General features: G+C 37.9%; 1 protein-coding gene across 1 annotated transcript in view; it reads left to right on the top strand.

The window, feature by feature from the left end:
* The first annotated feature begins 596 nt into the window (after positions 1–596).
* The window catches only part of CEP350 (centrosomal protein 350), a 139,700-nt gene continuing 124,274 nt past the window's right edge, over positions 597–16,022 (top strand). The window contains exons 1-3 of the mRNA XM_070043864.1: positions 597–767; positions 14,377–14,462; positions 15,489–15,532. Coding sequence (XP_069899965.1) covers positions 14,390–14,462; positions 15,489–15,532 — 117 coding nt within the window. The 5' untranslated portion in view covers positions 597–767; positions 14,377–14,389. The remainder of the gene's footprint in view (positions 768–14,376; positions 14,463–15,488; positions 15,533–16,022) is intronic.

Below are 16,022 nucleotides of genomic sequence, written 5' to 3'. Positions count from 1 at the left end.
ATAAACACTGAGAAGCTGCAATTTTCAGACTTCGAGCTTATCCTTGTCATAACCCCAGCTTGTTTTTTTTCGGCCGGGGGTGAAATGCGCAGCCAGAAGGCCCACTTAGATGAAAGAGGGCGGGGGGGGGGGGCGGGGGGTGAGGGGAAGGTCTCCGCTGCGGATCTACTTTGGCTCCTCCCAAGACCTGCAAGGCTCAACCTTCGCCACACCAAACATGGCGCCCTCGAGCTTCCTCTCCTCGTTTTATCTCACACTCGCCTTTTGGCCACACTTAGCATGGCCCTAACCGAAGGTTGCATTCCTCTGGAACCGACTCGGGACACTTCTCGCGAGTTTTGCCTGGACACACCCCCCGCCCCCCCCACTGCTCCCGCCCTGCCTCGCGCCGCCGCCACCGCCACTGCCGCTGGCGCCGCTCCTCCTCCGTGTCAGTTGTTGGGCTGTAATGGCGACTGGGCCGCCGCTGCTGAAGTGACTCCCGGGCGGGGGAGCCGGGCCAGACCTGCGCCAGAGGGAACTGCAGAGAGCCGCAGCTCAGGGGGTGGCTTGCTGTGGGGGAGGGGAGGCAGCCTTTCCGCCTCTCCTTCCTTCTCTGCAGACCCGCGGATCCCGGGAGCCGGTGCGAGGCGGGCACCCGGTGCGTCCCCGGAGCGGGGAGGCCAGGGCCGGGCAGCCCTGGGGCCGGTCGGGGCGGCGTCACTGCACCCTCCGCCAGGCCCCGCGGGATGCACCGTGGGGGCCGAGGGCGGAGGCGACACTCTCAGGTGAGCTGCGGGAGGACCTGGCTGGGACCGCGGATGCTCGCTTAGCCTTCGCTGCCTCTGTCCGCGGTCCCGGGTCGGCGGGGGAGGCGGGGCGGGGCGCCAGGAGCCCTGGCCCAGTCTGGCGTCCCTCTCGAGGAGCCTCCCTGGGTCCTAGGCTTTGCTAGGAGGGCCATTCTGAGACCTAGGTTTCAGGTCCCACCGGTGCCTGCAGTAGACGGGATTTCCTTCCTTATCTGCCAGTGCCTGTCCCCCCCTCCCTCGCCCCTCCTCTCTTCTGCAAAAGGTGTGAGATACCTCTCGCCCTTGCTCTCCGGAGAAGTGTCTCGTCTTCATTTGGATATCTGGCATATTTTGGGAAATCCCGGGGAACTGGCTCCAGTGGCAAGGATGACTAGTTTCTGTTCCTTTTTGGTGGGGATAAACATTTTCAAGCATAGGGAAAACTTTGATGTTCTTTGGCAGCTGCTGAATGTAGTCTGTCCATTAATTCACAAGTGATGTAGGGGGAGATTTAAAAAGCTTGTACGCTTTGAAAGTTGTCACTATTTTCCCCTGGCCTCTTTGAAGTGTAGCCTAACATGCTAAATGATATTTAGCTAATGTCACAAATATGGGTTGGAATTTGGCTGGCTTTTCGGATAGGAGGTTGCACATAGGTATAGATTTTGATGTGGTTTTTGTGTAGCAGCAAATCCTCCATATAGGAAAAAACACGTTGTCAGGAATAGTGATCAGTATCCACGTCTGTACTCCACCTGATTGTTTTGTTTTGATGGTGATCCTCGTTTTGAATTTGGAAAAGTCGTTAATGGTTATGTTGCCATGTTAACGATACCTCCTCCAGCCCTGTATTTTAAGGGTTTTTAAAGAATGGCTATTTTAGGCAGGCCTAGTAAGAGCTTGAAAAGCTTTGTAGAGCAATTAAAATACTCTCCATTAAAATAATTTCTTAGTTTAAAATATTGTGTTTAAACAAGGCAATGTGCTGCTAATAACATGAGATTGTGACTTTGGGGGATTGGTTGTTAGACCTATGGTAGAAGTTGCTTCAAGCCCATGGGTATGTAATAATTAGTTTTGGTGTGCTAAATTTACAAACTCCGTTCAGTGTAATAAAATAAATCTGAACCATTGAACCGTCATTGCATTGCATTTAAGATACTTTAATCAGATACATAAACATCAAGCTAGAATACATTGTATGTGTGGATAAATACATATGTATCTCAACTTTTCATAGTGAGTAGCACGGCTTGTGTTTGTAATAATGGTGAGTTATAGTATGTATACAATTTCATACATATGTTGAAGAATTTTTCTGATTCTCTGAGATATATTGGTGCGTAGTGTTATGTAAGAGCATTAATACTTGAACAGCCAGCCTCCTGTGGGGTAATTAATTTATGAGTTATGAGTTTAGAATTTTTTTCTAATGGTCTGATTGCTAGTCTTTTGACCATTTTATAACACTTTTACCATATCATGGACAGAAGAAAGGAGATGAAGTCCCTATCTAACGAATTTTGTTGTTTGTTACATAGCTGTAAGTTATAGTGGGAGCAAAAAGAAACTGCTGTCTAAAATAACTTACATCGTTTTTTGGTGTGCCTCTACATAAATTATTTAGTGCTCAGAGCAATTTTGTGAGGTAGATTTGACAAATGTCCTTATTTTGTAGTTGTGGAAATTGACAAGGAATAAATAAATGAACAAGGAAGTTCATTTATTTATGTGAATGGTGGTCTTATTTCCACAGATGATCTAAGACTTTAAAATTTTTCTTTATTTTTATTGACATACTGGTTTCAGGCGTATAGCATAATGATTCGACCTTTGTATTTATTGCAAAGTGATCACGTCTAGTTAACGTCATAGAATTAGTTTTATTTAAAATTGAATATTAATATAGATACTTCTGGCATTTGGTTTTTTAAAATCTAAAAGATTGTGACAAGCCACTAGTTCCTTACGTGGATAACTGTCGGTACTTTAAAAACATTAGTATTTTCATAGCATTATGTTAATTAGTAACAAGCTATGAATTATTGTAGTGAATTGCTCTACTTCTGTATGTACTTTTTGCTTGAACAGTGTTCTTAAGAAATTGTAGTTAATTTGTCATCTCTCATTTTGTTTGGATACTCAGAGTCCTGTCATCTTTTTTTTTTTTTTTTTAACATCTTTATTGGGGTATAATTGCCTTACAATGGTGTGTTAGTTTCTGCTTTATAACAAAGTACCTGTCATCTTTAGTACTTCAGATCGTTTATATTCTTGGTTAGCTAAAACAAATATTCAAGCCACATGGTCAGCAGCATAACTGAAAAGTAGGGACATCTTGGTGATTTTATTATAGAATTGATGATTTAAAAAGTTAACTTACCATGTATACTTGTGATTGCTATTTTTGCCTTGTGGGGCAAGTCGTGAAGTCATTTTCTTTATTGACTTTTTTTTACAAAGTCAATTTCTAGTGTCACAAATCACTCCCGAAACCTGAATAATCAAAAGATTGCATAGGTTTTTTTGCATTAATATTTTTGTTCGTTATCACAAGTATAACTTCACATTTGCTAGTGGTTACTTTGGGTTATTATTTGCCTTTCTCATCTAGTGTGTAAGTTCCATGATGGCAGAGATTGTCTATTAACTGTTGTGCACCCAGTGCCTAGCACATAGTAAAATAGTCAATAAATATTTGCTGAATAAATTGACTAGAGAGTGGTCTTGGCATAGTATTTAAACAAAACAAAACACTAGTTCATGGTTCCTAGGCACACATCAACTCTTCTTAGGAATATAGTCCATAGATAAAGTCAAGTTTGCTAGGTGGCAGGGGAATGACAGACTGGTATTAAAAGGTTGCTGAGAATAAGCCACAGGTAGATCCTGAAAACTTTATTGACTATTTTAATGATTTGCTTAGATGTTCTGACAATAGTTATTGTAATTTAAAGAAAATGGAAGCTTTAAGACCCTGACCTGTTATACTAGTACTATAATTATAGGCTTGTAATAATTTTAAGTCTCTTTTAATTACAGCATTGGGAGTTTTAAATCTTAAAGGCTAGCTAGTCCAATTCCCACGTTTTATATGTAAGTAAACAGAGTTCATATGGAGGAAATATCTCACCCATAGTTGATTTCATAACTGGATGAAGACTCCACTATACAGCCGTGAAGTCTACATTTGTTTAATATGAAGATAATTATCCAATTAGAGGATAATTGTGAACAACCGGCAATCTCTTCTATGTAAGTGTTAACTAAAAACTCAAAAAACAGGCCTCACTCTTCATGAATCAAATATTTATTTATTTATTTTTGGCTGTGTTGGATCTTCGTTGCTGCGCGCGGGCCTTCTCTAGTTGGTGGTGAGCGGGGGCTAATCTTCGTTGTGATGTGCGGGCTTCTCAATGCAGTGGCTTCTCTTGTTGCGGAGCATGGGCTCCAGGCGCATGGGCTTCAGTAGTTGTGGCACGTGGGCTCAGTAGTTGTGGCTTCTGGGCTCTAGAGTGCAGGCTCAGTAGTTATGGCACATGGGCTTAGTTGCTCCGTGGCATGTGGGATCTTCCTGGACCAGGGCTAAACCCATGTCCCCTGCAGTGACAGGTGGGTTCTTAACTGCTGCGCCACCAGGGAAGCCCCCCAAAATATTTTTTAACCTAAATATGAATCTCAAACTTCTCCTCTGTCATTGGGACTATAAATTGGTGCAACTGTTTCTGGAAGGAAATTTGGCATCACCTATCAAAATTAAAAGTGCACATATTCGTTGATAGAGTCATTTCATTTTTAGGAGTTTATCTTACAGAAAATTTAACACAAGAGCACTAGAACAAATCTATAAGGATGTTCATTTTAGCATTATTACAAATAAATGTCTACAACATTTATAAGTAACAAAAAAAAATCCTAAATGTTTGTTGGTAGGGGAATAGTTAAAATTACAGTGACATACAATGCACTTGTTAATAGATTGAGGGATAGATATATTTACTTGATGAGAAGTAGCTGAGTGTTTCTTTGAGCACAGGAACCATGCAGCCAACTTTCTGGGTTCAAATCCTAACCATTTATTAGCTGTGACCATTAGCAGGTTACTTAAACTCATCTATAAAGTGGATATAATTATAGTTCTCACCTGACAGGGCTGTTGTGAGAATTAAATGAGTTAATATTTAAGCCCTAAGTAAGTTCCACATAGGTGTTTGTAATTATTATTATGTTCTGACAAGGAAGAATGTTCATGATATAATATTGAGTGAAAAAAATAAGTTGTACTACACTGTGCAATATGATTCAGTGTTAAAACAAATACATAGGCAAAGAAATGTAGTTTGATTTTGTTTTGATTTTGTATGTGCATAGGAAGGGCTCTGTAAGGATAGACATTAAACTATTAGCTGTGTTTATTGCTGGGAGAGTGGATGACTTTCCTTTTTTCTTTACTTTAGGTACTTTTGTGTTGTTTATTGTAAGTGGCATTATCATTTTTGAAACTCTTTTTTCTGAAAAAGAAAATATCGAGGCAGAATTTTTCTACTATTATACAGTCACATAATGTAGTTTTGAATATAGTTTTTCAGAGAGCTACAGAGTTCATCCACAGAATATCACATGATTAGATTCTGTTTCAAAACTTTTGTTGAGGGAAGGTTAAAATTAATCTATGAAAATTCCTGATGAATGTATTTATTTTTATTCTAACTTTGTGACCTTACGTCTTATTTCTTAATTTACAAAGTAAGCACATAGGCTAGATCAGTGTTTTGTAAACCCAGGATCCCCAGACCGTGCCATGAGGTACCTGGGAGCACCGTAGTAAACTCACATGGGCACTGTTGAATACTTTTAAATTTTTGAGGGAAACTAATATTTGACAACTGTGGGTTATCTGTGGGATATTTGACGTCTGTGAGACCACTGCTTAAACTATTAGTTTGAGGTACTGTGCATGAGATTGTGCCACATTCCTTTCAATGACAGTTATGTCTTCAAAAAGCTAGGTTTTGGGGGTTGCTGTGATTAAAAGAAAGTTCTGTGCAGAAATCAGTGTGAAACAGTAAATGAAAGTGGCCGTGTCCAAAGTGATTTCAAGGTCTGAGAAATTATGTAATGTCTTTTAGGTGCACACATCGCATTAATAAGTAATTGTGGTTATTTAGTAATTAAAAGATTTCTTTTAATTTATATGTATTTTTCAAGCTGCTACTAAGTTGTTAGGACATAAATACTTACTAGGTTATATGGACCTAACTACCTAATAAATGAAACTGTTAGGTAATTTTTTGGCCTGTGGGCACTATGAAAAAATTACTGAGACACTAAGGGTTCTGTGAACTGAGAAAGCTTGGGAACCTCTTGAACTCTTTTGACTAGGACACCCATAGTAAAAAATAGATTTTCCATGGGAACATAATATACATAGATATGTATATATCTATATATAAAATGAAATGAAAGTTTCACCTAAAAAATACCCTTGCTGCTTTCAATACACCCTGATATTTTCAATTCAGTTTTATTTGGTTTCATTAAAAAATGCAGGCTCTAACGTACCAGATTGATTCTTTTTGATCTACTATGTGGTACCATTACTACATATTTGAAAAACATGAGATTAGATGACCCCTAACTTCCAGCTCTAATATGCTTTGTTCTCTGATTAGTTATAAATGAAGTTGGACTACACTTAAAACAATATAGATGAATCTCTGAAAAGTTGTGTAGATGCTACGCTTTCTTGTATGATGAATCATTTAAAATTCTATAGAGAAATAATGGTGTAAAGGAGATCTTTTTATAGATGGAAGGATATTTTTGCAACCAGAAGAGTCGGATTTATCTTTGATAAATTTGAGGTTAGGTGATTTTTAAAAAAGTTAACCACTTAAAGTTTTTGTTGTTGTTGTAAATGGACTTGTAAAAGCTCCTTTGGAATCATGGCATCTCTCCCTTTTAAAAACTAGATTGATTGATTTTTTAAAACCTACATCCTACTTTCCTTAAGCAACCATGTTTGTTTGCTTATTTACTTACTTTTGGCTGCGTTGGGTCTTTGTTGCTGTGTGCAGGCTTTTTCTAGTTGTGGTGAGCAGGGTCTACTCTTCATTGCGGTGCGTGGGCTTCTCATTGCAGTGGATTCTATTGTTGTGGAGCATGGGCTCTAGGCTCCCTGGCTTCAGTAGTTGTGGCACGTGGGCTCAGTAGTTGTGGCTTGTGGGCTCTAGAGCGCAGGCTCAGTAGTTGTGGCTCGCGGGCTCTAGAGCGCAGGCTCAGTAGTTGTGGCTCACGGGCTTAGTTGCTCCGCGGCATGTTGGATCTTCCTGGACCGGGGCTCGAACCCGTGTCCCCTGCATTGGCAGGTGGATTCTTAACTACTGCGCCACCAGGGAGGTCCCTAAAAACTAGATTTAAAAATCATGAGTAATAGCACTGGCTTCATTTAACTGGCTTCATTTCATTCATGATTTTCATGTCTAAATCTATAAAATAAGAGTATTTTTTTAAAGAATTTCTTCTTAGTTTTGGGCTTATTTTGAAACATAAAATGCATATGTACACGTATAACTATTATTTTACTTATTGTTTTTTTACATGTTACCATGAAAGAAATTTTTGGCTTACCAGTGGTTAACCTCTTCATATATGAAATACCTGTGGGTTTTTTTTGCCCTGTTTGCATTTGAGAATTGGATTCTTGAGATTTATCAATGGGACAATCATTCAGCAGACAGGTCTGGAGCACCTAGTGGGTGCTGTGTACTGTGCATGGACTAGGGATATAAAGAGGAATAAAACATCGTCCCCACAGTGACATGTAAGAGACAGATATGTAAATAATAGTATGGAGGTGGGGCGGTAAGAGGAAAGATAAAGTGGGAGCAACTATACAGCGGCTTCCAGTGAAAGAAAAAGTTGTTATATTTGTTTCCTTAACAGCCTCTAAATTAGCTAAGTTATTGAATGTTGAAGGAAACTTCTCAAAATTATTTTTCCTTGTTTTTTTCCTTGAAACGTGATAAATGTATCTGCTTTTAAAAATTCGAAAACATATCCACTGGAAAATCTGCTTCCTTTCTTGGATTCTCAGTCCCTCTCCGCAGAGTTAACCAGTGTTAATGGTTTCTTCTGTATCAGGAAGCTTTTGTAGTGAAAATTTCATACTTTTGGGACAAAAAGTAATCCTGACTTGCACTATAAGACACATTTATAAGGATATATTCCTTGAGATTAATTTAGAAGAGTAAATATTCAGGATAACTAGATAGAGGGTAAACAAAGTATAGGCTCCTATTTTTAGGTTTTTTTAAGTAAAAGACTAGGGGTACCTTTAATCAGGCTCTAGTTTAGCTCTTCATTTCATATCAGTGGGGGACATTGTGTTCTTTGTGATCCCTATCCAGTCTCCTATACGCCAGAGGCCAAGCTGGTGCCAGATGTTATAGTTTCTTCTGGGTTTCCTGGATTATAGGAGGTCATTCTTAATTGTTAAAAGTAGTTGTTGAGGTTTGTATTTTATACGTAAAAAGAGGTGAGGCTAATTCTCAGGTCATTTGTTTTTGTATACCATATTATGGGAGTATTGGTTATTCTGAGAATTTACATGGAACAGTGTAGTAGGTCTGTTTTAGAGCCGGAATGTTTTCCACTTTTCCTAGCCTGGTCCCTACTAAATTTGTCCATTTTATATTGAGACTAGATAGTATGACTGTTGCAGGGTTGTTTCTTTTCAGCCTTTCAGGCATAGATGGTTGTTACATTGGGTCTGATAAAGATGAGAGAACAGAAGCAAAGTTAAAATAACTCTGGGAGAGCCAGAACGAAGTCGTTTCTTTCATTTTTCATCGCCAGTACCTGCACATAGTAGGAGCCCAATAAATAATTGAGCTGAATGAGTCTATGTGACTGAATGAGAGCACTGTCAATAAATGTGAAAGGAAAATTTGCTGCTTGAAGATACTTGAGAATTGGCTATTTCAAAATGTCATATCTTATTTGTATATACATATGATAGGTATAGATCAGAGTTTGTCAAACTTCTTGGTGTCAAGGAGACACTTTATACTCTTGAGTTATTGAAAACTCAAAGAGCTTTTATGTGGACTGTATCTGTTGATATTTGTTGTATTAGAAACTTTAAACATATTTATTAGTTTATTTAAAATAACCATAAACTGTATCATATTAATACACAATTTTTAAAATAAAAATAACTATATTTTCCAAAACAAAAAAAAATTTAGTGAGAAGAGTGGCATTGTTTGACATTTTTCAAATCTTTATAATGCCTGGCTTAATAGAAGACATCTGGATTCTCATATCTGCTTCTGTATTCAGTCTGTTGTGATATCATATGTCATGGAGCCTTTGGGAAACTCCACTATACACACTCCTAAGAGAATGAGAGTGTAAAAGACAAATAATGTCTTAATATTATCATGGAAATAGTTTTGATTTTAAAGACATTCTTGAAAGGGTCTCATAGACCCTCAAGGATGCCTGGACCACGCTCTGAGAATTGGTGGTATAGATTATTAAATTCAAAGGGGAAAAGGATCTTAGAGGTCATATAGTATAATCAATCACCTCTTGTGGATATTTCTTACTTGTGCAACTGGAGTGTGATAGGGAATACCTCAAGTTTGTTTTTTGGGAATAATCATGACTTGGCTTTTGGAGATGATGAGTTTGATGTGTCTTTGAGATTTCTGAATAAGCAGTTGGTTATGTGGGTTAGGTTATCAGAGATAAGATCTGACCATAGTTTCAGAAACCAGTAACACAGGATCTATATCACTGTCTTGCACTTTGCCTCCTTACCATACTGCGAACTTAATTTTCAGAAAGCCTAAGAATACTTTTGTTATTTATGTGACTCAGAGTTTTATTTTAGTGACCATTTTACAGTGAGTTTAACTGGCATCTTGTAGAGAAACAAGTTGTTTCAGGTAAAAGTCAAAGCATAAATGAACAATACTGCTTTGTTCAGACTAAAGTCGGATATCACAAGAACTAAAAAAGACCCTGTATTTGACAGGGTTCTATTTGCATCATGTAAAATATAAATAAAAGCTCCAAACAATGGCTCAAAATATAAAAATGGCTTATGTGTGCGTATGGCAAGGAGAGGGCTGCAAAAGCAGTGGGGAGTGGTGGTGCGGGAGGGACCTAACTAACTTCTAAAAGTTAGCTAAGGATGACTCTAATTTGCCACAGAGAATGGAAACACAATTTCACTAAAGCTATGATAAGTGATATAAAAAGAATCCAGTTAAAAGTGATATAAATAAAAAGGAGGAACACCTATAAATCAAGTAAGGATGCAACTTCATAAAACTATTTACTTGCTAGCAAACATAAAGCCAAGGAGTCCACACTTCATGAATCACCAAAATATTGACCTCATAAGAGAAGTACAAAGGCTCAGAGAAAACTAACCAGAGCTGAGAAATTGCCCTCTTATTATGTAGGCTAAGAGTTCATAAATAGGGAGAATGGAAAAAGAACAGAAAAAGTAACTTTTAGAGGAAAGGAACTATAAGAATACTTCGCCTGTTTCAAGATTTCCTCGCCTCCAGTTTCTCTCAAGAAAGTTCAACCATCAATTATATTTTCTCTCGTATATCTCTAGCCTCCTCCCCTCCCTGAGATTCTTCCTATCAGCATTTATACTTAATCGATTAAGTCTTCTTACTTAAAACAAACACAAAAAAACCCTCAATCCAACACCCTCCTCCATTACTGCTCTCTTTTTCCTTCACAAACTTCTCAAAAAAATTGGTTGAATACATTCAGTTTCCACTTAGAAGGTACTTTTCAGTCATTCTTCAATTACAGTGTGGTTGCCACCCCATTTCTCCACATTTAGCTCTCACTAAAATCACCAAAGACCTCTTTATCTCTAAACCTAATGGGCATTTTCAAATAACAAGCCCTCAACCTGCTTGGCCTTTTGGCAGAATGTTTGACCACTCTCTTGAAATACTCTTTTCCCTTGGCTTACATACACTACACTCTGATTTCCACTTCTTCTCTACTTCTCTTTCTCAATCTCCTTTGCCAGCTAGTCCTTCTCTTTTAAATCTTGAGGTGCAAGAGGGTTTGACCTTGGGCTCTTTTCTTCTCTAAAACTATACTTTCTCCCTGGGTAACTTCATCTATGCCCAAGGCTACCATCTATACCATCTATATGCCAATGACTGCCATTATATGAATGACCATTAGAGGCTTTCAGAGGTTTGAGAGAGAGAGAGAGATCTAGATTTAATTTCCAGTTCTGTCTCATAACCTGAATGACCTTGGACTAGTTGCATAGTCTGTCTGATACTCTTTCTTCATCAGTACAATGAATATAGGGATAGTTGCCTCATGAGATTGGAAATAGTGTCTGGAAAACAGTATAGCCCTTGGCCCACATAGAAGAAACACGGAAAATATTAGCTATGATTATTACCTATTAACTGCCCTCATGGTCATCCCCCAGAGTGTTAAGAGGTCTGTAATTTTGGCTTCTGCTTTAAAATGATTGTTGTCTTTTTGTTTTGGCTGCTTTGGGTCTTTGTTGCTGCGCATGGGCTTTCTCTAGTTGCGGTGAGCGGGGGCTACTCTTCATTGAAGTACGTGGGCTTCTCATTGCGGTGGCTTCTGTTGTTGCAGAACAAGGGCTGTAGGTGCACAGACTTCAGTAGTTGTGGCACGCGGGCTCAGTAGCTGTGGTGCACGGGCTCAGTAGCTGTGGCGCGTGGGCTCTAGAGTGCAGGCTCAGTAGTTGTGGTGCACAGGCTTAGTTGCTCTGTGGCATGTGGGAATCTTCCCAGACCAGGGCTCAAACCCGTGTCCCCTGCATTGGCAGGCAGATTCTTAACCACTGCACTACCACGGAAGCCTGCATTTATTTTAGTTTTAAAGTGAAGTCTGCCCAAAGAAAACTTTTGTCACATCATTGACAGATTATTTAGTAATGTAGAATAACTCATGTTCGTTTAGTTATCACTTGACACTTGGCCAGACCACAAGTATCTTTGTGAGAAGGAGAGTAAAGTGAGTTAATTTTTTTAACTGTGTTGGTAGCTGATTAAAGTTTTTATGGTTAGAAAATTTTTTTCTCATTACAAAAAAACTTTATGTTTTATGAAGTAGTGTACTTCTCATACATATAAAACACAAGTTGAATCCAGGTACCCTGTTTGAAACAGTCTGCAGGAACCATCTTTTCACATATGCATTGCCGCTAGAGATTGGAATATGCACAGTGTTGGTTACATACAATAAAGTCTGATTAATCTTTATTTTTTAATAATTCATATGTCATAGAATACAAGTCAATCAGAAAATTACTTTCAGTAAAATTTCGCTACCAGATAACAAAATGCAGTCATTAAGAATCTATATGACAGATACCAAATAATAATTAAGAACCCAATTTTCTTTGCTGAGTTGGACTTAAATAAAATCTTCACTTAATCTTTGGAAGGATAGCTCTTTGTCATTAATTTTTGTTTTTTTTTGAATTTAATTTTTTATGCAGCAGGTTCTTATTAGTTATCTATTTAATACATATTAGTGTATATATGTCAATCCCAATCTCCCAATTCATTCCACCCCCCCACCCCTGCTTTCCCCCCTTGGTGTCTGTACATTTGTTCTCTACAGTATGGTTAGAAAATTTTTTAACTATTGGCATATTTGTTGATTTTAGATTTTCTACTACCCCTGTCTGTTTTTAAAAACCTAGATTGACTTTTCTTAGAGTCATATTGTATTATCTATGAAAATTTGTATTTTAGAACATTTTTGAAATTTTTTTCTGAGAAATTTATAAACCAGGATTGTTTACTAAAGGAGAAAATAACTCCCTTAAAATTAATTATACCTTTAGTTTTACGTGTTTGGACTTAGTAGGTAGGCTTTTCCTTTTCTTAAATTAAATTAGGGTCTTTAATATTCACCATATTGAACTGCCATTGAAGAAAATTATTTTTATCAAATATGACAAAGGTTTAATATATTTATAATGTAAGAACTCAGCAAATTAAGAAAAACTTTAATATCCTGGTAGGTAGGTGGGCAAAGGACAAGAAAAGATAATTCACAGATGAAGAACTTAGATTAAGATCTATGGCGGAATGTTTAGTCCTGCTAGCAATCTACTAAATTCAACTTAAAGCAACCATATTCTTCCCTAATAGGAATATAATTAATATTCCTTAGTAATCAGCAAAAGTAAAAAGCATAGTTAATATTGAAATATATTAATGAAACTGTTGGGTTCATGTTATTGTAAATTGGAAAACAGTTCAACATTGGATCTCTAGAGTAGCATGTTCTGTACATTCTTTAGTTCAGTTTTAGCACACTTTGTAGATCCTGTTTTAGATAAGTGATCCAAATAAGCATTAATGTACACAAATATGTTCATTTCAGTGTTATTTATAATAGAGAAAATGAGACATAATACTGTATTGATGATCTCTTGCTGGCTAACTCCACTTCCAGGATAGTTCACTCATATGGCTGTAGGCAGGAAGCCTCAGTTTTTTTGCCACATGGACCTCTTCATAGGGCTGCTTGACTGTCCTCATGACATGGCAGCTGGATCCTTAAGAGAGAGGGAGAGAGAACAAGCAATGCCTTTTATGACTTAGTCTTGAAAATCACACTGTCACTTCCACCACATTTGATTTGTTAAAAGTGAACCACTAAGTCCAGCTTACATTCAACAAGAGGAAAATTAAGCTCCTCTCCTTTGTTTTTAAAATTTATTTATATTTTATTTATTTATCTATTTTTGGCTGCATTGGTTCTTCGTTGCTATGCACAGGCTTTCTCTAGTTGCGGTGAGTGAGGGCTAGTCTTTGTTGCAGTGCGCAGGCTTCTTATTGCGGTGGCTTCTCTTGTTGTGGAGCACAGGCTCTAGGCACACAGGCTTCAGTAGTTGTGGCATGCGGGCTCAGTAGTTGTGGCGCACGGGCTTAGTTGCTCCACGGCATGTGGGATCTTCCTGGACCAGGGCTCAAACCCATGTTCCCTGCATTGGCAGGCGGATTCTTTTTTTTTTAATTTAAAAAAAATATTTATTTATTTTTGGCTGTGTTGGGTCTTCATTATTGTGTGCAGGCTTTCTCTAGTTGCAGTGAGCGGGGGCTACTCTTCGTTGTGGTGCACAGGCTTCTCGTTGCGGTGGCTTCTCTTGTTGAGGAGCACAGGCTCTAGGCGCACAGGCTTCAGTAGTTGTGGCACGCAGGCTCAGTAGTTGTGGCTTGAGACCTCTAGAGTGCAGGCTCAGTAGTTGTGGCACGTGGGCTAAATTGCTCTGTGCCTTGTGGGATCTTCCCGGACCAGGGCTCGAATCCATGTCCCCTGCATTGGCAGGCAGATCCCTAACCATTGGGTCACCAGGGAAGCCCATGATATAATTTTTAATGGTTTAGTTTTCCAAGCAAAAATAAAGTTGTTAGATTATCAGGAACTCTTAAGAGAATACAGATATAACTTTAAGAGATGACAAAATTCTTTTCTGACTTTCATGAAAGGCAAGATAGGGCATTTTCTTTACTAATATTATAATACTGATTTTCAGTGAATGCTGATGATGTGATTGCAGGTAAATTGGCAGGATGAGGAGCAGCAAATCAAAAGAGGTGCCTTTACCAAATCCAAGGAACTCTCAAAGCACGGATACTGTTCAAGGTATGATTTGTTTTTTTTTGAAACTGAACTTAATGATTTGTTTAGGTCATGTGCCTAAAATTCTGGGCTATTCAGTAAATGAAAATTATCCTTATGCTTTGTTTTATAACAAGTGGATAAATAATTTTTAAAATTCAATTTTGTTTTAAATATACAAGATACTTTATATTCAAAGGCACCCAATAGTAAACTGTTTTGTAAGGGAAAACATCCTTTTTAAAAATGAATCAGTATATGTAAAATTAGTTATATACAATATCTTACAAATTCTGACTTAATGTTAATAAATATCATACAGCTCCCAATATAGTTATAGACTTGTAGTGCACAGATAACAAAAATAATAGTCTCATTGAACTCTTTTTTTTTTTAAATGATGCATTGAGGGTAACTTTAATTTAGGGCATGATTTTTTTGAGGGACGTTGACAAACTGGAGTATATCTGGAGCAAGATTATTGGGTTTGTGAGGGATCTGGATATCACGTCACATGAGGGGCATTTGGAGGAGATGAAAATAGTTATCCTAGAGAAGGATGACTCAAGGGAAATATATAGACTTAAACTCTTTGAAGGGCTGTTATCTGAAAGACTAAATAGATGTTACCTTGTTTCTACTAGTAGATTGAAGTCTGGAGTAGTTTTCCAATCTTTTCATATCATAATATGAAATGCAGTACAATACTATATTTTGTATTTGTTCAGCTCATTGGGATAAACTGAGGATACTGCTTATTGTTAGAGATGTCTGATGGAGTGTAGGTGGCGGGGGCGTGTTAGTCCAGTTGCCCTAAGGACTAGTGGGATCAGTGTCTAATACAACTAAACCTTATATTGGGAAGCTTGGCTTTAGAGGATGGGAGAGGAATCATGTTTTGGCTCAATATAATAAAGCACTTGCTGGGGAATAGTTCTGCCTAATAAAGTGATTCTCAAACTTTTGAGTGCATTTGGGACCTATTAAAATGCAGATTCCAAGGTACACTTCAGAGATTCTAAGTCAGTAAATATCAATATTCCCCAGCAGATATAACCACACCATGGGATGCACTTTCTCAGACCAAGGCTGCTGTAAGTAATTATAGGTTCCATTTATTTCTTTCTAGTCTAAAATTGATTGCCTGTTATGATTGAATAGATTACAATTTTTTCCTGTAGTGCTTTTTTGATAAGAAAATAAGGTTAAACATTTCTGTAAGAAGTTATCTATATGTTACAAAATGAACATTAATGACAACTATTAGACAGTAAAGCAATAATTAAGACACTAAGTATCAGAAACATTAACACTATGGCATATAAAAGATTAAGATAATTTGTACTGTTTATTCTGCTTTAATAAATTTGCTCAATTGGTATGTTGAGATGAAGATTTAAAACATAGAATGTATTTTAGAAGGTGGGGCTTTGTCTATGTAAAAGGCTCAGAGTCAGGAAATGAAAGGAACAGCTTTTCCTTGAGTGGACTGTGAGTTACCTCCTCTTTTTTTGTGGCAATAGCAGTCTGTTTTTTCTTAGCACTGCTGAAGAAGCATGATTATGGGCAAATGTTCTCATTTAT

This window comes from Globicephala melas, chromosome 1 (assembly GCF_963455315.2).
Source record: "Globicephala melas chromosome 1, mGloMel1.2, whole genome shotgun sequence".
NCBI lineage: Eukaryota > Metazoa > Chordata > Mammalia > Artiodactyla > Delphinidae > Globicephala > Globicephala melas.
The sequence above is the reverse complement of the archived record's forward strand: the minus strand, read 5'-3'. Positions and strand labels throughout refer to the sequence as shown.